The sequence below is a fragment of the Neoarius graeffei genome, chromosome 3 (genome assembly GCF_027579695.1).
Source record: "Neoarius graeffei isolate fNeoGra1 chromosome 3, fNeoGra1.pri, whole genome shotgun sequence".
Classification (NCBI taxonomy): Eukaryota; Metazoa; Chordata; class Actinopteri; order Siluriformes; family Ariidae; genus Neoarius; species Neoarius graeffei.
In genome coordinates this window covers 88973353-88998396 of record NC_083571.1, presented here as the reverse complement: position 1 = coordinate 88998396, position 25044 = coordinate 88973353, and the positions used below count along the sequence as shown (strand labels likewise).

The 25044-nt window shown below is 40.2% G+C and overlaps 1 protein-coding gene across 1 annotated transcript in view; it reads left to right on the top strand.

Moving 5' to 3' along the window:
- Positions 1-24527, top strand: part of LOC132883695 (desmoglein-2.1-like) — a 66328-nt gene extending 41801 nt beyond the window's left edge. The window contains exons 8-14 of the mRNA XM_060917627.1: positions 115-422; positions 647-789; positions 9582-9803; positions 10084-10317; positions 10471-10598; positions 14760-15032; positions 22097-24527. Coding sequence (XP_060773610.1) covers positions 115-422; positions 647-789; positions 9582-9803; positions 10084-10317; positions 10471-10598; positions 14760-15032; positions 22097-23137 — 2349 coding nt within the window. The 3' untranslated portion in view covers positions 23138-24527. The remainder of the gene's footprint in view (positions 1-114; positions 423-646; positions 790-9581; positions 9804-10083; positions 10318-10470; positions 10599-14759; positions 15033-22096) is intronic.
- Positions 24528-25044: the final 517 nt, after the last annotated feature.

The following is a 25044-nucleotide window of genomic DNA, read 5'->3' as shown; positions in this document are numbered from 1 at the left end:
CCACTTCTAACATCATATTGCCTTAGTGTGACATTGTGATCTGAAGAATGATGTTCATTTCAGTGTGAGTGCTTGTACTGTGCAGAAGAAGTAACCAATGTGCTTTGCTTTCAGAGTGTAGATTATGAGCAAGTAAAACTCATGAAACTGAGCATCATTATAAGTAATGTGGCTCAGTTCTACCCAGGACATAAGCCTTCAGGGATACCTGGACCTACAGGAATGCTCGGTGGTGGTGGTGGTGGTGGTAAAGTCTACACTATGAATGTTAATGTAAAGAATCAGCCTGAAGGCCCGATCTTCAATCCCAAAGTGAAGGCAGTTCCAGTTTCTGAAAATGGAAAGATGGTTGATATAAAAAAGGTCCTCACAACATACACCGCTATCGATCCAGATACAGGATTACCTGCTCATGGAGTCAAGTGAGTCCCTGTTATTATTTTCTTCATGGCATATTTGATTAATAGAATCTTTTTTTTAAGCTATTCTGACATACATAACACAGAGCATTATAATATTAATTAATGGCACTATCTGTGTGGGAATATCTGCACTCGTTATATTTCTGCACAAATGTATTCATGTTTTCCCTTTATTTGTTACCCATCTCTGTATGTGAACTATACGTCTGGTTTTCCTCTCTCAGATATGTTAAAGGCTCTGACCGAGACAACTGGCTATCCATTGACGAGAAAACTGCTGAGATCAAACTGAACAAAATCCCAGATCGAGAGTCTCCATACCTGGTCAATGGGACTTACATGGCAGAAATCCTCTGTATTACTCAAGGTTCATAACTCCAGTTAAATTATTTTGAGATTAACAACTGATTTCTACTCCCTTGATTCTTTCAACAGATAATTTTCTGTTCAACTATTATTGTGTATTTTCAAACTGTGCACCATAAACTGTTGATATTTTACTTATTTTAGGAAGACAGACTGAACATTAGCCAGTATTACAAGGTAAAGATCATAGACAGTGAGGTCCAAAAGTCCGAGACAGTGTTGTTTTCGTTAACGATGACGAAATTATTTCGTTAACGCACCTTTTTTTCATGACTAAAACGAGACAGTGACGAGCTAAACATAACTCTTTGATCACGAAAATATGACGAGATGTATCTGTTGTTTTCGTTGACGAGACGAAAATGTTAGTGGGTTGGCTATAGGACTATCAAAATGCATGGCATTTCCTCCAACGGTGCGTGCAACCTGTCTGCCAAATGCTGAAAATATCAGCAATGCACTGCATCCTGTCCTTGTTTGGCCACGCCCACCAGGCACAGTGCACACAGTTCATGGACCATGGCGGCGGCAACGCCAGCACAAGGGCTTGGTGGGCGGAAAAGACACGATGATTTATGGACATACTTTACACGTAATCCAGCAGAAAATAAAACGGAATGCCTTGTAGTGGGAGACAGAGGTAGACACTGTGGCTATAAACTACGTGGCAAGAATACAACCGACCTCAAGAGTCATCTAAAGCTCACCATGCTGCTATTTCTGCGACGGTAAGTTAACGTTACAAGAAGTCCTTAACAGATCATGTATACGTTTGCTAGCTTTGGTTAATGTCACTCAACAATCGGGCTGTGATGAATTTCCTATGAAGTTTTCCAAAATACCGTGACCTGGCGAAAATGAATGGGACCGCTAGCTTCATGCTAAAGTTGGCTTGGTTAAGCTAACTTAAATTCAATTAACATGTCATAAGTAAAACTTGTCCTGCAGGGATTATTGGTGGGACAGCAACTGAATGCTTTGTCATATATTGACCCATATTTGAGTTACTGTGAAACATATGGGGGGAAATGTAGCTTTTCAGACCTGTTGCTGTGCCTTAATATATTGCGACATGTTAAACGGAGGCAGAAACACGAGTCTGTGAACAATGGAGCATGCGCACTAGCAGACATCCCAGCCTGCAGAAATTCATTTCAGGGAGGTGTCGTGACGCATGACTTTTTTCCCCTCAGCGAAGGGGGGTGTTACGACACCTCCCTGAAATGAGTTTGGATGTCTGTAAACCAATCGGGATGCTCTTTGTCTAGCATGCGTTACATGAACAGGCACACACGCAGACTCTCTCGCTCTCCCTCGCGCATTCCATCATATGCGCGATGCAGACATAAATGTTTCGCGTGCACGCTCTTGCTCGCTTGCTCTAGATTCCAGGAGATATTATCCAATTTGCGGGCATCAGGGAGCCACTATCAATATGCGGGAGACTTCCGGGAGACTTGGGATGTCTGCACTAGACAGTGTTTATATAGAGAGCATGCACACTTCAATCAATCTTTTATTTCAATTACATATAAACATATAATAGACTACACGAGTCTGCAAATAGCGCACTGCTAATCAAGGCAGACTCATGTTTACAAAGAAAAAAAATACTTTATATGAATTAATATAATACTTAAATATGTATGAAAAAGATAATAAAACATACTTGACAAATTAACAATTATTTGGTAACAAAAAGAAAAAGAGGAGACAATACTTGTTATTCGATATAAAGGTACAGTAATATATCATTCAATAACATTGAAAAAAATAGAGAGAGAGAGAGAGAGAGAGAGGTATACTTGTCATACTGATAATAATTCATGCATGGTATTAAATAATATTTAAAGTTAAAACTAAGATAAATAAATATATATAGCTCTTAATTATATATAGAAATAAAGTTATGTAGAAAGAGTTTGGAGATGTCAACATCATATCCATATCTACTTAAATCAGAAAAAAGGTGGTGTCTGACTTTTTTCTTGAACGACAGTTTAGATGAAGATCTTTATAGAAGTTGGAATCTGGTTCCATACCCTAACACCAACACGGGAAAATGAGTTCTTTTGTAGATTGGTACGAGAATACTGAGTATATAAGTTCTTGGAGTAAGATGACCTAGTGTTATAAGAATGCAAAACAAAAGAAGAATTGCAATATATGCTCAATATTTATGATAACACCTTTAGACGGTTTGGAATGCAAATCTCGTATACCAAGACTGAAACAATGGTTTTTAATGTTGACGAATATGTAATGGAACTTCCAAGCCTAGTGAGCATTGGGTCAAATGCTTTAAAAAACGTTCGAAGTTTCAAGTATTTAGGAAACACCATTACCAACTCAGAGAATACTGCTCAATCTTTGCACACCCGAATTGGTGTAGCATACCAAAAATGGAACGACCTGAAACATGTTCTGACTGACAAGCGGATACGTCTGGAAACCAGAGTGAAATTCCTCACCACCTGTATCCAATCAAGACTCCTGTATAGTGTCCAAGCATGGGATTTGACAGAGGGCGAGGTAAACAAAGTGGAAACCGTCTGGCATGGCTTCCTGCGAAAAATGGTCCGACGTGGTTTTGAAAGAAAAAATGCGCCAGCATGAGCAGAAAGGGAGGGAACAGAGGTTGATTGGAGCTTCTGCATTTCAAATGAGAAGTTGCATAAAATTACCAAAACAAGTCCCATACACGACTTTTGTATAGTGCAACACCTAAAGTATCTGGCACATGTGTGTAGACTCGATAATAGTGCTATCCAGAAGCAGGTGCTGTTCGACGTTCTAACCCCTAAGAGGATATGGAATAGAGTGGAAAAGGAACTTGATGTTGACATACACCAAGCTAGGAAATGGATGATGAGCAAGACAGACTTCTTGCAACTCCTGGATGCTCGTTTCCAGCAGTAGCGCCCCATGGCTGTCGCCGACGCCTTAAGGGGAAAAACGATGATGATGAATGGACACTAGAAATAGAAGAAAATAATTTACAAATGTTTGAGGGTGCACTTTAACAACATCATACATTAATTTAGAAATACATTCATAGAAAAGATGATTTACTGGTAAAATATTGGTTTTGGAAAACAATGGAAGGGCACTTTCTCTATTATCAACAAAATGGATTAATCTTAAAGCTCGTTTTTGTAGGATTAATACTTTATTTATATGAGTTTTACAAGCCCGTCCCCAAGAACTAAGACCATATGTTAAATAAGGTTGAATCAGAGAGCGATATAATGTCATAAGGGTATGTAGTGGAATAAAATGTCTAAGCTTGGCCAAAAGGCCGACAACCTTGTTTAATTTGTTGCAAATAAAATCAATATGAGGCTTACAAGAAAGATTGTCATCGATTATTAAACCCAAATATTTGACATACATTTTACGTTCAAGTGAAACAAGTTTGTTTTGAGAGTATGTTATGCACAACCTGTCAACCTTGATTACAATTTCCTATCTCTGTATTGGCCTAATTTAATGTTTTAAAGTAATTATTTTTTCGACTAAAATGAATGACTAAAACTGGACTAAAACCCTTTTAGTTTTTGTTGACTAAAACTAGACCAAAACTATCAAGGATGGAATTGACTAAAATGTGACTAAAACTAATAAGCATTTCGTCCAAAAGACTAAGACTAAAACTAAATCAAAAATGGCTGCCAAAAACAACACTGGTCCGAGAGCACTCGTGAAAACTATTGTATTTGCTTTCTTTTTCAAATTAACATGAAGGTTTTTATTACAAATGATATCCGCTACAACTTGAGTGAAAAAATATATTTTTAAAAAAAATATTTACATGAATTTCAGAGTTGCTTAGTATTTGGGGTGTCCCCTTTTTTGCTTTAAGATAGATAGACCTTTATTGTCATTGTTTTAGAAACAACGGAACGCAGTTTACAGTGCCTTGAAAAAGTATTCGTACCCCTTGAACTTTTTCACATTTTTCCACCTTACAACCACGAACTTAAAAGTTTTTTATTGAGATTTCATGTGATATACCAACACAGAGTAGCACATAATTGTGAAGTGAAACGAAAATGATAAATGGTCTTCAAAATTTTAAACAAATAAAAATCTGAAAAATGTGATGTGCATTAGTATTCAGCCCCCCTGCGTCAATACTTTGTAGAGCCACCTTTTGCTGCAATTACAGCTGCAAGTCTTTTGTGGTATGTCTCTACCAGCTTTGCACATCTAGACACTAAAATTTTTGCCCATTCTTCTTTGCAAAATAGCTCAAGCTCAGCCAGATTGGGTGGAGAGCATCTGTGAACAGCAATTTTCAAGTCTTGCCACAGATGCTCAATGGGATTTAGGTCTGGACTTTGACTGGGCCATTCTAACACATGAATATTCTTTGATCTAAACCATTCCACTGTAGCTCTGGCTGTATGTTTAGGGTCATTGTCTTGCTGGAAGGTGAATCTCCTTCCCAGTCTCAAGTCTTTTGCAGCCTCCAACAGGTTTTCTTCCAGGATTGCCCTGTATTTAGCTCCATCCATCTTCCCATCAACTCTGACCAGCTTACCTGTCCCTGCTGAAAAAAAGCATCCCCATAGCATGATGCTGCCACCACCATGTTTCACAGTGGGGATGGTGTGTGCAGGGTGATGAGCAGTGTTAGTTTTCCGCCACACATAGCGCTTTGCATTTAGGCCAAAAAGTTCAACTTTGGTCTCATGTGACCAAAGCACCTTCTTTCACATGTTTGCTGTGTCCCCTACATGGCTTCTGGCAAACTGCAAACGGGACTTCTTATGCCTGTCTTTCAACAATGGCTTTCTTCTTATAGTTGTCCTGTGCACAGATTCTCCCACCTGAGCTGTGGATTTCTGCAGCTCCTCCAGAGTGATCATGGGCCTCTCGGCTGCTTCTCTGACCAGTGCTCTCCTTGCTTGCTCTGTCAGTTTAGGTGGACGGCCATGTCTTGGTAGGTTTGCAGTTGTGCCATACTTTTTCCATTTTTGAATGATGGATTGAACAGTGCTTCTTGAGATGTTCAGAGCTTGGGATATTTTTTATAACCTAACCCAGCTTTAAACTTCTCCAGAACTTTAGCCCTGACCTGTCTGGTGAGTTCTTTGGTCTTCATGATGCTGTTTGTTCTTCAGTGTTCTCTAACAAACCACTGAGGCCTTCACAGAACAAGTGTATTTATGCTGAGAGTAAATTACACACAGTAGGACTCTATTAACTAATTAGATGACTTCTGAAGGCAATTGATGGCACTGGATTGTATTTAGAGGTTTCCGAGTACAGGGGGCTGAATACGAATGCACACCACATTTTTCAGATTTTTATTTGTTTAAAATTTTGAAGACCATTTATCATTTTCGTTTCACTTCACAATGATGTGCTACTCTGTGTTGGTCTATCACATAAATCTTAATAAAAAACTTTTAAGTTCGTGGTTGTAAGGTGGAAAAATGTGAAAAAGTTCAAGGGGTATGAATACTTTTTCAAGGCACTGTAGCAGCTCTCTGTACTGGCAGTGCAAAATGCAAGTAACAGTGAATAAAATGGATGCATAAGAACAAAATACAAAAAGAAACACAATAAATAGACATAAAAGCAATAAATAGGCATTTTCCTTGGGGGAGGGTGTTTGTTGCCCCTCACTGGTGGAGTTAGGGCGGGGGAGGTGGGGTTGTGCATCCGACAGCTTGAGGGTAGAAGCTGTTTTTTAGTCTGTTTGTTTGATGCAGCTCTGAGTCGGTATCTCCTTTCAGAGGCCAGTCGGGAGAATAGATGATGTCCAGGGTGGGTGTGGTCCTTTAAAATACAGCTGGCCTTCTTTTGTAGTCGGTCAGTGTAAATGTCTTTTGAGGAGAGGTAGTGGTGTATCGATTATGCTCTGCCACCTTCACCACCCACTGCAGGTCCTGCCTGTCCTCCGTGGTACAGCTGGAAAACCACACCGTACAACAGTAGGTCAGGAGGCTCTCTCTTGCAGATCGATAAAAGTTGATCAGCAGGTGGTGAGAGAGGCGAGCTTGCTTTAACTTCCTAAGGAAGTAAAGCCTCTGTTGGGCTTTCCCCACCTGGTGAGAGATTTGTGGTCCAGGTGAGGTCAGCCGAGATGTGGACGCCGAGGAACTTGAAGGTCTCCACCCTCTTCACCTCCTCACCATGTATGCAGAGGGCAGAGTGTTTGGTGCACCTCGATCTCGTTTTACTATCTCGATCTCCTTTTACTAAGTTTACTATCCTTTCCTTAGTTTTTGAAATGTTCAAGTCCAGGTTATTGTCTGAACACCATTTTGTCAAGTGCTGAACCTCCTCCCTGTAGGCTGTCTCGTTGTTGTTGGTTATCATTCCCACTGTGGTGGGAATGACTGTGCACTTGAGCTGGCATGAGCTTCACAAGTTTGTACAAAATTATGATCCATTTTAGATTAAGTCCATTGGAGTATCAGCTGAACATACTTCACTATAAGAGATGAGTCTCATGGAAAATCTGACCTTTTGTACAAAGCAGTTAACATGGTCCATATCACAAATTTATTTACATTTAAATTGGGACCTAAAAATCTTGCAGAATCTTGAGTGTTGAATCGCGTTGAAAGATGTAATTTTTCATTTTAAATCTTTGTTTATCTCTAGTTTAAAATTTTAAAATTCCCAGATTTTCGGCGTGAGCTCAGGTTTTAGACCCCACTGTATGAGTGTACAGACTGTATATTTAGCCTTTTCAGTATTCTATGTAGTCTCTTCATAGTTGATGTTTCACTGGGGGGGTATAATTCCTACTAGTGTTGCACCGATACCATTTTTTTGGCGCCGATACCGATACCACTCCGTTTGAAATGTGTGTGTGTATATATATATATATATATATATATATATATATATATATATATATATATATATATATATGAAGAGCTGCATACTTGGATGTAAAATCATTGCTATCATGGCTTTGTCAGGCTGCTGCTTACCTTTGTGAAACAGGAAAAAGACTAATACAAAGTGAATCCAGTAGAAACTCTTTGTGTTCATTCACATGTTTCGTCTTCAAATGTTTTATCAGGTTCGAGGTATTGAAACTGGCCGATTTAACTCCACCTCTCGAAACTTTCAGGCCGCAAATCTTGCATGTAGCCATTGTACTCGCCGGAGTTTCTCATCTCATTATCTCATCTCATTATCTCTAGCCGCTTTATCCTTCTACAGGGTCGCAGGCAAGCTGGAGCCTATCCCAGCTGACTACGGGCGAAAGGCGGGGTACACCCTGGACAAGTCGCCAGGTCATCACAGGGCTGACACATAGACACAGACAACCATCCACACTCACATTCACACCTACGGTCAATTTAGAGTCACCAGTTAACCTAACCTGCATGTCTTTGGACTGTGGGGGAAACCGGAGCACCCGGAGGAAACCCACGCGGACACGGGGAGAACATGCAAACTCCACACAGAAAGGCCCTCGCCGGCCCCGGGGCTCGAACCCAGGACCTTCTTGCTGTGAGGCGACAGCGCTAACCACTACACCACCGTGCCGCCCGCCAGAGTTTCTATGCTGAAATATATCCAGACCGCCAACATTTTCTTCTCGTGGTTTGTTTTTCCTCCGCATGAAAAAGCTGCCCCTGTATTGGTTAAGAGCGGCTATTGGCCCGCTCTCATTGGCCTGGAGCAGGTCAATAGCAATAGCTGCTTGGCGTGCTTGGCAGGCATGCACAGTGATCACGTGTGATCACACAACACAGAGTGTAGTGAGTGTCGGGAGAGAGAAGGCTGCGTTCAAGTGTCATACTAGCATCGGTAAATGGTATCGGCGCCCTATTTCTTGCTACTCGCCAATACCGATACCACCATTTTAGTGCCAGATCGGGGCCCCGCCCGATACTGGTATCGGTATCGGTGCAACACTAATTCCTACATACGCTGCTAAAGTGCATTACATAAGCTGATGGGCAGGCAATTAAAGTGTCCTGTAGTCGACGCAATTTACGTGTATTAGACAAAAGAAACAGGAAGTAATGATAATTAGATACATAATATTGTGTTCTATTTCTAGAGGAAGAAAGCAAGTTTTATTTAAAAATTACTGATTGAACAATTATAATGGTTTTAGTATAAATACACAGATGATATTTTTAATATGATTTTTAAAAAAAATAGTTACTTCAAAAGCAGCATGCAAATGTGATGCGCGCAGACCTGTCACTTTTCTATGCCAACTCACATAAAATACTTTGTTTTGAAATCGATAAAAATAAATCACAGTTCCACTTTACCTTTGAATAGTTTTAGCCCAAACTCCGTAGCATCTTTAGTGCTTTTAGGGACAGTACTGTCTTTCAGAATTTGTAATTCTTCCTCACTTACAGTGACAAAGTGATTGGCCGCCATTTTGCTGAGTCGCTTGAGGTGATTACTGAGAAATCAGCATGCATGATTTCCTATAATCATCTGTGTATTTATACTAAAAACTATTCGCACATTTGGCCTCAAAACATAGCATTTGTAGATTTCCGGAAGGCCAGACAAGGCAGTTATATAATCACCAGGAGAACATAAAAGCATTGCTTTTGCAAATAGAAATAAAAGTTTATTCTAAGGATTATGGCTCCACTTGTCCTACAGGTGGAGCCGTGAAAGATGGAGCACACATCAATGATAGTAAATTATCTCCCATTATTGTTTTTCATTTTGTTTTTCTGGTATCTTAAATTTGTTCAATATATCCTGTAGAAACAAACCCACCTATACTGAAAAAAGGGCATTACAATGTGCTATTCAATATGTAATACTTTCCCTCTGTCATTATAGACATGCCCTTTAAAACAGCGACGGGCACTGTCGCCATCCAGGTGGAGGACTTTAATGACCACTGCCCTACTCTACCTGATCCCACACAGACGATATGCACCACTCAGGAAGTTTTGTATGTCACTGCAGAGGACAAAGATGATTTTCCAAATGCATATCCCTTCACATTCATTGTCCTGCCTGAAGGGACAGATGGAAAGTGGAGTGTGGAGCTCTTAAATGGTACGAATTTTTTAGTGATCTGCCCTGACATTCAGGGCAAAGGGCCATATTTCCTTAAAAAAAAAACAGTAAAGGCCTTTGATGATGTTGAGAGACAATGAAATGAATCCGAGAAGTAGGTTGTCGCATGTTAGCATGTGGGTTTTTGTCTAATATTCCCACATTTATTAATATACAAAGAAATGGATCTATTGAGGTAAATGAATGTGGATAGTCTCCAATATTATTTGCTCCTTACATGATGTAATTCAGTGATGTTGACTTAATCATGTTATTGTAGATACAACAGCCATGTTGGTGCCCCAAGACACATTGTGGCCAGGCCTTCTTCAGGTGATTCTAGAAGTTCGTGATCAGCAGGGGATGTCGTGTCCAGATAAGCAGGTGTTAAAGGTGAATGTCTGCACATGTGATGAATCAGCAACATGTGGCGCCATTGCAGCTCAAGGAAAGAGCTCAGGCCTTGGCAGTGCCGGAATTGGTTTGCTTATCCTGGGACTCCTTGTGCTATTACGTGAGCATACTTTTCTTGTCTGTTACATCTGTGTTGACTGGATTATTTTTAGATGCATCCCAGTAGATGTTTAGCCTTCTTGTACTGCTACAAAAAATTAAAGACTGTAAAAGAAGCCTGCATCAACACTCAATATCTGAAGTGTTTTCACAGTTATTCCACTCCTACTGCTGTTCTGTCAGTGTGGAGCAGCTGCCATGAGCGGACCCTTCACTGACATGCCTTTTGACACTAAACAGCATCTGATTTCCTACTATACAGAAGGTCAGGGAGAAGACCGGGTAAGAGAGAGATATCGCAACCTCTTGTTCTTCAGGCTCATTTGGTTATTCCAGTTACACTTTATTCGTATGGTCCAGTTTACAAACCATCTACTACACTCACTGTTCACTTTATTAGGAACACTTGCACATTCATGAATGATGAAAAACTGTGATCTCCTTGATCATTGCATGGATATTGATACCAGATGGACTGGTTTGAGTACTTCAGAAAAGTATTTCACAGTTTACACAGAATGGTGTGAAACTCAAAAAACATTGAGTGAATAACAGTTCTATGGGTGGAAATGCCTTATTGATGAGTGGTCAGAGGAAACTGGCCAGTAGTGGGTTTCCAAAAAGCCTCTTAATGCTAAGAGCATCTTAACTAAGAGAGAGAGAGAGTGTTCATTGTACTGCTCACTCTACCATTTAACAATGATTGTTGTGCTATGACACGGACTGGTTCGAGCTGCCAGGAAGAATTATAGTAGCTCACAAAGTCACTCTTTAAAACTGGTGAGCAGAAAAGCATCTCAGCATGCACAAGGTTTGATGTTTTGAGGTGAATGGGCTACAACAGCAGAAGACCACATCTGTCCAGTTTTGGTGAGTCTGTGCTCATGATAGCCTCAGGTTCTTGTCTGGCAGGACTGGAACCTAATGTGGTCTTCTGCTGTTGTAGCTCATCCACCTCAAGGTTTGAGGTCTTGTGCATTCTGAGATGCTTTTCTGCTCACCGCAGATGTAAAGAGTGATTGAGTTATTATAGACTTCCTGTCAGCTTTTTTTTTTTTTACCTTTTTATGTTTATTTGACAGGAACAATGCACAACATACAACTGAGCCAGATTATAGCCACAAGGTTAATTTTCATCTGTAGTCCCTGGACAGGAATTGATGTTAAAAAAAAAAAGACAACAAAACATGTTATAGGTGGGACTATGTGCAGATATAGGCCTACTGTATATTACAGTGACAAGTACATAGTTAAAATAAACTAAAGGAAACAAAAAACATGATATATGATAAACACAAAAACACAAGATCAATGACTAAAAATGTTCACAGTGCTGCCCTGCTTTTAGCCATTTCTTAAGACCTAATTTAAAAGTACTGAGTGTGATGCTTTGCCTGATACTAACAGGAATGCTATTCCATAGCCCTGATGTTTTTACTGAGAAAGCACTTTGGCCAAAAGTAGAATGTCTAAACATACTTATACAGTCCCCTCTAGATGACGCTCTTGTAGTCCTTGTATTATTTGTGGGTCTGGTCGTTCTCCTCTGATCTCTCTCATAAAAAAGTGTTTCAGCCTGCAGACGCTCTTCACAAAGGATGTCTTATGTTTCACACCATTCTGTGTAATCTCTAGAGACTGTGTGTAAAAATCCCAGGAGCTTAGCAGTTTCTGAAATACTCAAACCAGACCATCTAGCACCAGCGGTGGCGGAACAACTGCACACAAGGCCCCGGGGCAAAACTCCAATCAGCCCCCCCCCCCCCCCCCCCCCCCCCCCCATGGCGAAATTGCAAACAAACAAATTAGAAGGCTTGCGGCATATAGGCCTACACAGGCTATATCTAACAAAAAGCAGTTTTTAAGAACGTAGCCTTTGGACCTAGCCATGGCGAAATTGCAAACAAACAGAAGGCCTGCAGCATATAATCAGGCTATATTAGAACTTGCTCAGAGGTGTGGTGTTTTTTTTTAATTTTTTTTTATAGGCCTACATAGCCTGTATTTTCCGTTCATTTTTTATTAGTGTCCAAATGGACACTAGACAACAACAAAAAAATCCAGCAATCATGAATGATACACCCTCATTGTGTAAGCACGTCTTCAACTACAAAGCCGACACGGAAACTTGCGTTCGTCATTAAAAAGGCATTCGACACGCCTTGCGCGCCGCAAAGTCGTCAACTATTTGAGGGATGTTAAGCGCTCTTGCTCGCTCATTCTCAAAATGGCCAATCCACAGAGTCTCTCTTGACCCATTGCGCTCCTGAGATAATTAATTTATCAATTTTAATTTGGAGAAAGAGTGCTCTGCTGTCGCAACTGAGACGGGGAGAGTGAGAAAAAGCAAGAAGGCCGTGCACACCTCACTAAATGTAGAAGTTACTGCTGGATGATCTACTACCAGCAACCTGGCCAGGCTAAGCACAGATGTGTGTGTGTCGCTATCTGCTCCTTGAAACAAGCCCTAAGTGACACTAGTTGACCAGGAAAGCTGGAGTCAATATCCCGACTATAGTGATCACACAGTCAACGGGCCACTTCGTATAGCTCCTCGTCCTTGGCATGCTGGAGCATATTTGGATGAATAACCTCAAACAAATGAGCAGTCCAATTTAAACTGACAAACCTTTGTGACAGCTGCTGAATGATTACGTCAAGGCATGCATAGAACACATTCACCCGAAAATAATGTTCTGCATCGGAAAGCCGACTGTCTTCGCTAAGGTGATCAAAGTGGCGCTTCACTTTTTTCAACCTGGTGGCTACAAATTGCGTTTGACTGCCCCATTTCACAGCCAGTGCCAGAGTGGAAGCCTTTGCCTCATCAAACTGCTCCCTGTACTCCTGTAGAGTTTGTACAGCATTTTGCAATAATGCAGATGCTTTGAGGAGATCAATGGTCTTCTCCTGCAGTAATTTTGAGATGGCATTAGTGCACTCCAAAATCTTTGTCTGAAGGCTGATTAAAAATATGAACTGAAATTTAGTAATGGCCTTTTTAAGTGCATCTGCCTCATCTCGTTCATTCATTTTCTTGCTTGTAAGTGAGAGCTTGTCGAGAGCTTTAATGACGTCTCCATATCTGTACTTTAACGCAACAAGCACATCGTAGCGGGAGGACCAGCAGGTTGGGCAGAGGCGTTTCAAGGTTATGTCCCTGCTCTCTGGGCTCAATAAGTCTCGCCAAGTAATGCCCACCTCTTAACACTGTTGGCAAAAAAGTTGTACAGTTGTTCAACCACATTCATAAAACTGTCTAATCTCTGGGATAGTTTTGACAGAATCATTCAGTACCAAATTCAGACAATGAGCCACACAGTGCACGTGCAAAGCAAGGGGCTCTGCTTTTCTCGCTTGAACACTGGAATAAATTACGCTCATGTTCGCTGCGCCGTCATAACCCTGTCCACGGCATCTGGAAAGATCTAAGCCATTCCCTTCAATGCAGCTAATAATTCAGCCCTCCAGTTCAGAAGCGGATGCGTTCACAGTTATCTCGAATCCAAGAAAAGCCTCAACTATCCTGATTTCACAGGGTTTTTTTTATTTTATTTTTTTAACCATGATAAGAATGTGTAGCAAAAATGATATATGTATGTGTCAACTAATCTGTAATCATGTGAAAACTTGTAGGTTTCAAGGAGGAATTTCCAATGAAATCGCGTAAGGCACATTTATTGGGAGGGCCTGAATGTCAAAGGGTGGGGCCCTGTACGGCTAGGAGGAGGGCCCAAGGCCCAGGGGCAATGGCCCCGCCCCCCTTTAGCTCCGCCCCTGAGCACCAGCAACCTTGCCATGGATGATGTCTCAGAGATCACATTTTTCTCTATTCTCGTGTTTGATATAGATATTAACTGAAGCTCTTGACCCGTATGTACATTATATTATGCATTATGCTGCTCCCACATGATTGGCTGATTGAATAACTGCATAAATGAGCAGGTGTACAGGTGTTCCTAATAAAGTGGACAGTGAATATGTAGTCTGCCATCAACCAGCCTATAAACTGCTTCTCTTCAAAGAGCCAAATTATGTTTGGTTACCTTTCAATATGCCATTAAGTGAAACAGTAGAGTTCACATTATCTGAATTTGAAACTGATAGAATGAGTTGATCATCTATAAATGATCATCTAAACATCACAAGCTATAAACTGGACTGTCCAAAAAAGTGAAATCAAAAGGTTTTATCGGTAATCTACAAAACATTTTGAATACTTAAATTGTTATTATTTAGTATTAGTTGGGGAGCTGTTTTATGACAGTCTACAGATGGTTTGTTAACAGTTTTGTAGAACATTTAAATTGGATATCAAAATAAATTACCATTTAATCCTAGTTTCGTAATGGTAGCATTCATGCAATGGCTGAAATCCAGCTGTGATACAAAACATCCATGTAACCTCTGCTATTCAAATCAATTTAATTCTGAATTTGACAGGATGTGCCCTTCTTCCTGAGTGACACTGATGGTCCTAGAATGATGCCAGGTGACTTTTGGGCTATCGACAGTGCAGCGAGTGGAGTTGCTGCCCTTGGAGCTGCAGGAGGTGCTGGTTACATCATCAATAGAGGGCAAACCAGAAATCAGATTGAAATGGCTTCTATGAGTCAGGGAATGAGCGGATATCTTGGGATGACAAGGGAGGAGTTTTCCATGTATGACAGTGGACTGGGCCTTTCAGAAGACTTCTTCAACCATTACTACCTACATGTAAGTGGAGAAGTAAAAAGTACATAAAAGAAGAAAGAATGGAATTTGACATCACGGAAGGTATGGGCCCTAACCCTAGGGTCACAGAGGCAGAGTACATCAGTTTGTCTGCTTTAGCAGATGGTCAAGTAGAAAAATGACTGTATGTAAGGTTTTATTTTCATTAATTGAGAGAACCAAATGCAAATTTTGTAAATGACACAATTTTTTTTTTAAATAATACCAAATCAATTACACAAGTAAGAATGCAGCTTCACTGACCTTTACCTCTTCTCTTGTTCTTCCATTTCCCTTGACCGCTTATGGAGCAGGTTACTTGTAACAAGTGTGACGGGGGGGGAACTTCTCAGAAAACAAAAATCTTCAAGCAAAAAAAAACTTTACTCATCCAATATTAACAGTTTCAAATTACAGTTGCTTAATTAGAATTTCATTCAGAAAATGATGAACACTAAATGGAATGGAGCATAAGATCGAAGAGGGCTTTGTCAATACATCCATATACAAGTATACAGTGCATTTGAAATATTGTTTCCCTCAGGCTCCCCATGGTGCATTTATAGAGAAAATAGATTATAAATTAAGGTATATAAATAACTATCTCCAGCAATCTAAGTAGACATTTGCTATCTCAACATTTAGCTATCCAAGTATAATAAACAGCATAAATGAGAAGACAAAGACGGGTGCAAAGTGGCAATTGTGCATTTGTGTGCAAATGTTCATTTTAGTGCATTACAATACCAGACAGGGGGATGTTCTATACAGGCCAAACTTTTAATTACTAAAGAAAATGCAAACCGATATTGAACACCACCAGTCTCTTAAAATGGCTCCTAGCAAGTTCTCCAAGAAGCCTGGAACAACCCACCAGCCCATTTCTTTAGAGAAATGCATAACATCCTCAGAGAATTTAGGAATTTTTTTTTCTTTTCTAAAAGACAAATTCCAATCAGGGGTTTTTGGTGGTTTTAAGGAAGAAAGAAAGCACAACTTTATTCATCAAACACTTGTGAAATTTGCTCTCTGCATTTAACCCACATTAAATATTCTTGAAGGGTGCCAATATTATTGTCACACATTTGGTAGTACGGATGTTACTCGTGTTTAATCGTCCATTTTATACAATCCTTTTGCCTTATGTTGAAAGTGTCAGTATATCTTGAATTAACTGTATACATATACAGTAGGGCTGTGCGATGTCCCCTTAATTGGCATCGACGATGTTTACAGTGCAAACATCGTGATGGACGATCATATCGTGGTGGGGGGGATTTTAATACCACATTATTAAATATATTATTATTATTATTATTATTATTATTATTAAAAGTATTAGATACTCATCCGAGGCTTTGGCACGTAAAGAAAAAAAGCGCTAGGTGATGTGGAATATTTGGCCTTGATAACGGATATGTGGTCCAGCTGCAACATGATGCCCTATATGTCAGCTACCGTACATTATGTGGACCGAGAGTGGGCAATGCAGTCCAAATGCCTGCAGACGAGTTTCATGCCAGACACGCATTCAGCGGACAATTTAGAAGACGCATTGCGCGAGACACTTGCCGAATGGAAAATAGAGGAGAAAAAGATCGCCTGTATAACAACGGGGCGAATATTGTCACAGCCATCAGGCAATTGAAATGGCCGTTGTTTTGGGCACAATTTGAACCTGGCCATAACCAACTCGCTTGCGCAACGGAGGGCCAGTACAGACCAAGCGTTTGGAGTTTGCCGAGCAGTCAACACTGCGTTTGCGCACAGCTGGCTTCGGAGAAATGAGCTGCGCAAAGCGCAGGTGGAAATGAACCTCCCCGAGCACTCACTGATCACGCTAAGATATTAATCAGCTCTAACAATGAAAGACTAGTATTCAAACTATGAGAAGAAACTACACTTAAGCTATTACTCATTGTTTATTTACACCATAACAATTGAAGATGCGTTTCGGCCTTTAGTGCGCACTTGAACGCGCTAATTTTTCCAATTTATTAGTGTTTGAATTATTGCACCAGCTTTTAAAATCATGATTTAATATATTTTTTTTTTTACACTGTCTTTACATTTATCAGAATCACCTTCATTCTTCCCTTTGGTTTGACATTATGGCTTAGAGTGGACCATTTTGTGTCTGAAAGTAGGCCTATTTACCAGATTAAAGTTATTTGACTTCTGCCGAAGTCTGCGCTTCACTGCCGTTTGATAAGGTGCAATATTTCCCGACTGAAGTCGTTAATAGTGGCTATTTGTTTGAACAACATGACAAATTTTACATTAAAAGTATAGTGTAGGCTAAAAAATGAAGTCAAAATTTATTATTAGTAGCATACTGTATTTGTGTAACCACATTATGTTCACTAGCACGTCCCTGCACCATAGCCTACGTGAACAAGCGGTAATAGGATATTACTTTATAATGATTTATATAATTATATATTTATATATAAATATATGTTATATTTATATATTAAACAAAACTAACTAACTAAACTAACAAAAAACTAACTTTTTAGGTTAAATAGGCCCAGATGATATGTATATGCATGTTTATGACAGGAGGGGGCGTGGTATCACGATGGTGGCTCTCCATCGTGATGGATGACCACCATCGTCGATGGACGATGGCATCGTCTATCGGCACAGCCCTAATATACAGTGGTGCTTGAAAGTTTGTGAACCCTTTAGAATTTTCTATATTTCTGCATAAATATGACCTAAAACATCAGATTTTCACACAAGTCCTAAAAGTAGATAAAGAGAAGCCAGTTAAACAAATGAGACAAAAATATTATACTTGGTCACTTATTTATTGTGGAAAATGATCCAATATTACATATCTGTAAGTGGCAAAAGTATGTGAACCTTTGCTTTCAGTATCTGGTGTGATCCCCTTGTGCAGCAATAACTGCAACTAAATGCTTCCAGTAACTGTTGATCAGTCCTGCACACCAGCTTTGAGGAATTTTAGCCCATTCCTCTGTACAGAACAGCTTCAACTCTGGGATGTTGGTGGGTTTCCTCACATGAACTGCTTGCTTCAGGTCCTTCCACAACATTTTGATTGGATGAAGATCAGGACTTTGACTTGGCCATTCCAAAACATTATTCTTCTTTAACCATTCTTTGTTAGAATGACTTGTGTGCTTAGGGTCATTGTCTTGCTGCATGACCCACCTTCTCTTGAGATTCAGTTCATGGACAGATGTCCTGACATTTTCCTTTAGAATTCGCTGGTATAATTCAAAATTCATTGTTCCATCAATGATGGCAAGCCGTCCTGGCCCAGATGCAACAAAACAGGCCCAAACCATGGTACTACCACCACCATGTTTCACAGATGGGATAAGGTTCTTATGCTGGAATGCAGTGTTTTCCTTTCTCCAAACATAACACTTCTCAGTTAAACCAAAAAGTTCTATTTTGGTCTCCTCCATCCACAAAACATTTTTCCAATAGCCTTCTGGCTAGTCCACGTGACTTTTAGCAAACTGCAGACGAGCAGCAATGCTCTTTTTAGAGAGCAGTGGCTTTCTCCTTGCAACCCTACCATGCACACCACTGTTGTTGTGTTCTCCTGATGGTGGACTCATGAACATTAACATTAGCCAATGTGAGAGAGGCCTTCAGTTGCTTAGAAGTTACCCTGGGGTCTTTTGTGACCTCACTGACAACTACACGCCTTGCTCTTGGAGTGATCTTTGTTGGTCAACCGCTCCTGGGGAGGGTAACAATGGTCTTGAATTTCCTCCATTTGTACACAATCTGTCTGACTGTGGCTTGGTGGAGTCCAAAGTCTTTAGAGATGGTTTTGTAACCTTTTCCAGCCTGATGAGCATCAACAACGCTTTTTCTCAGGTCCTCAGAAATCTCCTTTGTTCGTGCCATGATATACTTCCACAAACATGTTGTGAAGATCAGATTTTGATAGATCCCTGTTCTTTAAATAAAAGAGGGTGCCCACTCACACCTGATTGTCATCCCACTGATTGAAAACACCTGACTCTAATTTCACCTTCAAATTAACTGCTAATCCTAGAGGTTCACATACTTTTGCCACTCACAGATATGTAATATTGGATCATTTTCCTTAATAAATAAATTACCAAGTATAATATTTTTGTCTCATTTGTTTAACGGGGTTCTCTTTATCTACTTTTAGGACTTGTGTGAAAATCTGATGATGTTTTAGGTCATATTTATGCAGAAATATATAAAATTCTAAAGGGTTCACAAACTTTCAAGCACCACTGTATATCTCAACTTCAGAAAATAATTTATAGGGGCTCCCTAATGGCATAAAAGAAAATTGTTTGCCCTAATGTAAGTCAGAATCCTGATCTATGGCTTGGAACCTGGAGAGCAATGCTGAATGCACTGTCTGGGTATGAGGGATGGCATAGTGTCACGTCACTGTCAATCATTATGACACTTGCCAATCGGTATCTGTGAGCTCACGTACAGTAGGATTCCAAGGTCTAACTCTGTGCTCAACTTGTTTTTGTTCTTTATCAAAATGCAATTTTATTCAACATTACTTATTATTGAAAGGGTATATAATGTAAAAACATAAAATAAAATGCTTAGTTTTATTAACTGCTATTCTAAAAGCTAACACATACTTCCACAGAGGCCTGTAAATCCAACCAAATTCATCCTTTTCAAACTGCTGCTTGTGCTGTCTCACAGGACAGCATTAAGCTCTATCTGCCCTCTTCCACATACAGTTGTGGTCAGAAGTTTACATACAGTGACATGAATGTCATCTTGGATATGAAGGTTATGGCAATATTTGGGCTTTCAGTAATTTCTTTGAACTGTTTTTTTTTTCTGTGGCAGAATGTACAGCATACATCTTTTAATTAAAAAAACACGAACTTGGGGCACAAGTTTTAATTTTCTTTGGGGTTTCTGAAATCAACACAGGGTCAAAATTATACATACGCTCACTTAGATTATTAATTCGGAGGTGCTGAAACTTCCAAAATGTCTTTTATCTTGCCAAGGCTGTGGTCTCTTAACTTCCTGTTAGTGATCATGATTGACTACAGCTGGTAGCTTCTCTGTGGCTTCATAAAAAAAGGTTTGTTTACAGCACTCACTGGATTGACCAGTACACAGTAAAATGGGAAAGTCCAAGGAGCTCAGTGCAGAGCTGAGAAAGAGAAACGCAGATATACACAACTCCCAGAATGTCTCTTGGAGCCATTTCTAAACAACTGCAAATTCCAAGATCAGTTCAAACAGTGGCGGCACAGTGGTGTAGTGGTTGGCGCTGTCGCCTCACAGCAAGAAGGTCCTGGGTCCAAGCCCCGTGGCCGGCAAGGGCCTTTCTGTGTGGAGTTTGCATGTTCTCCCCGTGTCTGCGTGGGTTTCCTCCGGGTGCTCCGGTTTCCCCCACAGTCCAAAGACATGCAGGTTAGGTTAACTGGTGACTCTAAATTGACCGTAGGTGTGAATGTGAGTGTGAATGGTTGTCTGTGTCTATGTGTCAGCCCTGTGATGACCTGGCGACTTGTCCAGGGTGTACCCCGCCTTTCGCCCGTAGTCAGCTGGGATAGGCTCCAGCTTGCCTGCGACCCTGTAGAAGGATAAAGCGGCTAGAGATAATGAGATGAGATGAGTTCAAACAGTTGTATCCAAGTTATTGTGGGGTGTAGTCACTTTGCCAAGCTACTTTGCTTCAAGAAAACCCAAACTGTCACCCTCAGCTGAAAGGAAATTGGTTTGGATGGTCAGGAACAACCTGGGAACCACCATGGCACAGCCCTGTCATGAACTGGAAGCTGATGGATCACTGTCTACAGTTCAGATCATCATGGACTAAGAGGCTACTGTCCAAGAAATAACCTCCTGCTCCAAAATTGACACCTTCAAGCTTAACTAAAGTTTGAAGCTGACCACCCAGACAAAGAGAAAGGCCTTCTGGAGGAAAGCTGTATGATCAGATGAGTCAAAGATTGAGTTGCTTAGCCACAGTGACCACCATGTACAGAGGGACACTGTACCAGCTGGTGGCGGTGGTAGCAGCATCATGCTCTGGGGCTGTTTTGCTGCCAGTGGAACTGGTTTATTGCACAAAGTGGATGGAATAATGGAGGAGGACTACCTCAGAATTCTTCAGCATAAACCATCAGAAACTTGGAAGTTACAATAGGACGATGAACCCAAACGCACATCAGAGCTGGTTGTGGAGGATAAAGCAGTCTAACATTAAGCTTAAAACAAGCCCTGACTTCAACCCTATTGAAAATATATGGACTGTGCTTATAAGTCGAGTCCATGCCAAGAAGGGGAAAAAAATTAATTGAACGCTACCAATTCTACCATGAAGAGTCATGAAATATCCAATCAGAATTCTGCCAGAAGCTTGTTCATGTTAAACAAAAATGTTTGGGTGAATCTTGCAAATAGACATTTTACCCATAATTAGGTGTGCTGTATGTATATTTTTGACCCTGTGTGTATAATTTTGACCATGTTGATTTCAGAAAACCCGAAGAAAATTATAACTTGTGCACCAAATTCTAGGTTTTTTTTAAAAGATGTATGCCGTACATTCTGCCACAGAAAAAGAACAGTTCAAAGAAATTACTGAAAGCCCAAATATTGCCATGACCTTCATATCCAAGATGACATTAATGTCACTGTATGTAAACTTCTGACCACAACTGTATGTGGAAGAGGGTAGATAGAGCTTGATGCTGTCCTGTAACACAGCACAAACAGCAGTTTGAAAAGAATGAATTTGGTTGGATTTACAGGCCTCTGTTGAAGTATGTGTTAGCTTTTAGAATAGCAGTAAAACAGAATGCTGAGTTTTATTAATGCTTTTACATAATATACATTTCAATAATAAGTCATGTTGACTAGTAAAATTTGCATTTTGATAACACAAAAAGAAGTTAGGCAAAGAGTTAGACCTTGGAATCCTACTGTTTTATGCTTCAACTCATCCGCCACAACTGTGTCAGTGACTACATTCTACTGTATTTGTATGCGTTAGCTCATGGAAGGTGCAATATGAATTTTAGTGCTTTAACAAGCCTATTTGTGTCTTGCAGAAAACTCAGGACTTATGCACCACAGCTGAAGAGAATTTGCTGCTGTTTAGTTTAGAAGGTCAGGGATCACCTGCTGGCTCTGTCGGTTGCTGCAGCATCCTGGGATCTGATAATGATCTGGGGTTCCTTAATAATTTGGGGTCAAAGTTCACTACTCTAGCTGAGATATGTGGTGGAGGCACAAAGTTCACAATGGCTGCTGCCTCCCTTCCTCCTCCAAAACCCATCATGGATCACTCTGAATCAGTTTCCATGCACACCAGTTTTGCCAACACCAACACTGTCAACATGGCCGCCGAAGTTGCAGCATCCTCTACCATGCACAGGGCGGAGAATGTGGTAGTTAACGACACCCATGTAGTATCTGACGTGCAGCCAGCCCAGACTCTGATCGATGTGCCCACCCAGACCCTGATGGTGCAACAGCAGCCAATGTACTACATGGTGGAGCCTCAGGTTTCTAACACTGTGCTGTTGGCCGAGAGGCCCATGGTGGGAATGACCCAGGGGATGTATGTGCTGAATGGCGCTCCAGTGAACGAAAGAGTCCTGGTCCAGGGTGCTGTGCCAGCACAAGGCACGATTGGTGGAGGAGACGGAGTGGTATTGTTGGAAACATATGGAGAATCCACCACAGCACTGAACACAGACTTGCTCCAGTCAGCTCATTTGTCGGGTTCACAGCTTTTGCTTGTTGATACAGGTGCACAAGGTGGCCAGGTCCTCCAAGGAATACTGCCGCGAGGGAACATCTCTGGATCTCAAGGCATAGTGTTTGTGGAAGGGCAAGGAGGGTCTGCAATTCATGGATCCCTCCAAAGAAGTGTTCCTGTGGCCGGAGGCTCTCAGAGTATGCAGTATGTAGTAGAGAGGCAGGGAGGGACTTCAGGAATCACTCATGGATCCCTGCAGAGGGCGGTAACATCCACTGTCATGTCCCAGAATGGGACTATTGGATTGAACACAAGCACTGTACACGGACTTCCCAGCTCACAGAAGATTGTTGTCAAAGAGAAGAAGGTTGTGAAAACCAATCTGTAAAATTGATACATTTTCCTCACACTGAACACAACACCAGTAGGCTGAGGTAATGTCCTCAATGCTTTTACTCATAAAATACAAGCATTTTGACACACAAAGGTTCTTATATTCATTAGTGCATACACTGTACATGTCTTGTCATCCTTTTTAAATTTACCTGTTTATTTGGTCATTGTGTGTGTTTTTTTTTTTTTTTTTAATGTAAATTGTTTTTAGGGTTACTGTGTTTCTTTGGTATTCCTAAGAAATGTAAATGTCATATCACAAGTAACCCTACTTAAAAGGTAGGTCAACTATGTAAATTCAGGGTTTCAACCTTTTTTAAAAAAACAAAACAAAAAAAACACCCACTTTTTTTTTTTATTAAATTGTCATAGTATATTTCACCAAGAAAACTCAGAATTTATTTTTTTTCTTTAAAGGAATTTCACACTTAAGTAACAGCAGCCTGACCCTCCATTATGTCTCTCTTTTAAAACGAGAAACCAATCAAAATGCAAAAAATAAATAAAAGTACAAAAGACTGTTGAGCAGTGTAGGCTTAATTTAGAAATTAACAAAATCACTTTATCTTGGAGGTATTGAAAAATGTGTACTACATTTGGAATGTTTTCAAAATGGTTTTTAACTGTACAACATAAGAGGTCACCATTTTGTGTATACCACTATCAGTTAAGCTAGTTACATGTTAAGTATTGTAATGTTAAAATAACAAATAGATTAAGGCACTAATACACAGGTTTTTTGGATTGATATAAAACCAACTGCATGTTTTACATTAACACATAAAGCATGTGTTCACAAACATAAGGCTTAACTACACTATATCTTCTACAAATAATAGGCTGTTCCATTTATAACAGAAAGGAACAGGATACTGTTCCTTTCATTTGATGCCTTGTTCTTAAGACAATCTCAACAATTTAGCTTTTCCAACCTTATGTTATGATAGATTGATGTGTCCTTTCCTTTAAACTATCAGAATGTAAAGAGACTTTTAAGTCATACAATGGTGGTAGTGTTTGTTACCTCGCCTGGCCTGGAGTCTAGCAGGGGGCGAGGTATTGTTTTCGGTTGGGCTTGTTTGTTTTTTGTTAACGATATTACAGGAAAACAGCTGGATCAATCTTCATGAAACTTTTAGGATAGATGGGCATTGGTCTGAAATAGAACCTTCAACATTTTGAGGGTCATCCAGTCAAGGTCACCAAAAAGGTCACAATCGTTTTTGTTGTAGCTACTGCCTCATATAGAGGCGCTAGCCACTATGTCATTGTGCTGTAAGAGTGTAACAGTTGCACACTGCGCATGCACATGTTCTGATTAAAATGGCTGGTGAGTGTATACAATTCGGTTCACCATTTGAAATAAATGGACTAGACTAAAGAAATCGCTTTCAGACATGTTTATGCTTATTACAGAGAGAAAGTGCATTCCACTGAGCTCTAGTGCCAGGCCATTTCTGGGAAATGGCGACAGCATGTGTATGTCAGTCTCGGTTCGGAGGTTTCAGTTTCGAAAACTGTAAGAGGTAAGAGTAGAATAATATAAAAGTACAGACACTTGGTATGTTTCACTTCTGTGATTTTTAAATTGTTCATTTTTGGATTACGCTTCATTTTTGTGGATACTGCCTCATAGAGTAAATATATGCTATATTTATGGACATGGTATCAGGAAAAAAAAATTTATAAGCAGTAGCCACATGTACTCATAGGGTACCTATTTTTTCACGATATCTTCCTTCATATTCATCATAAGTGCTACTGGGTGAGGTTTGTTTTGTCTGGCAACACTTGTATCTCTTTCTGTTATGAATTAATGTACAGTTACACCTCCTTTATCTAACAGGTGTCCATGTGTACTTTTGTTTTTACATGAAATGAAGAGAATTAATATGGGACCCT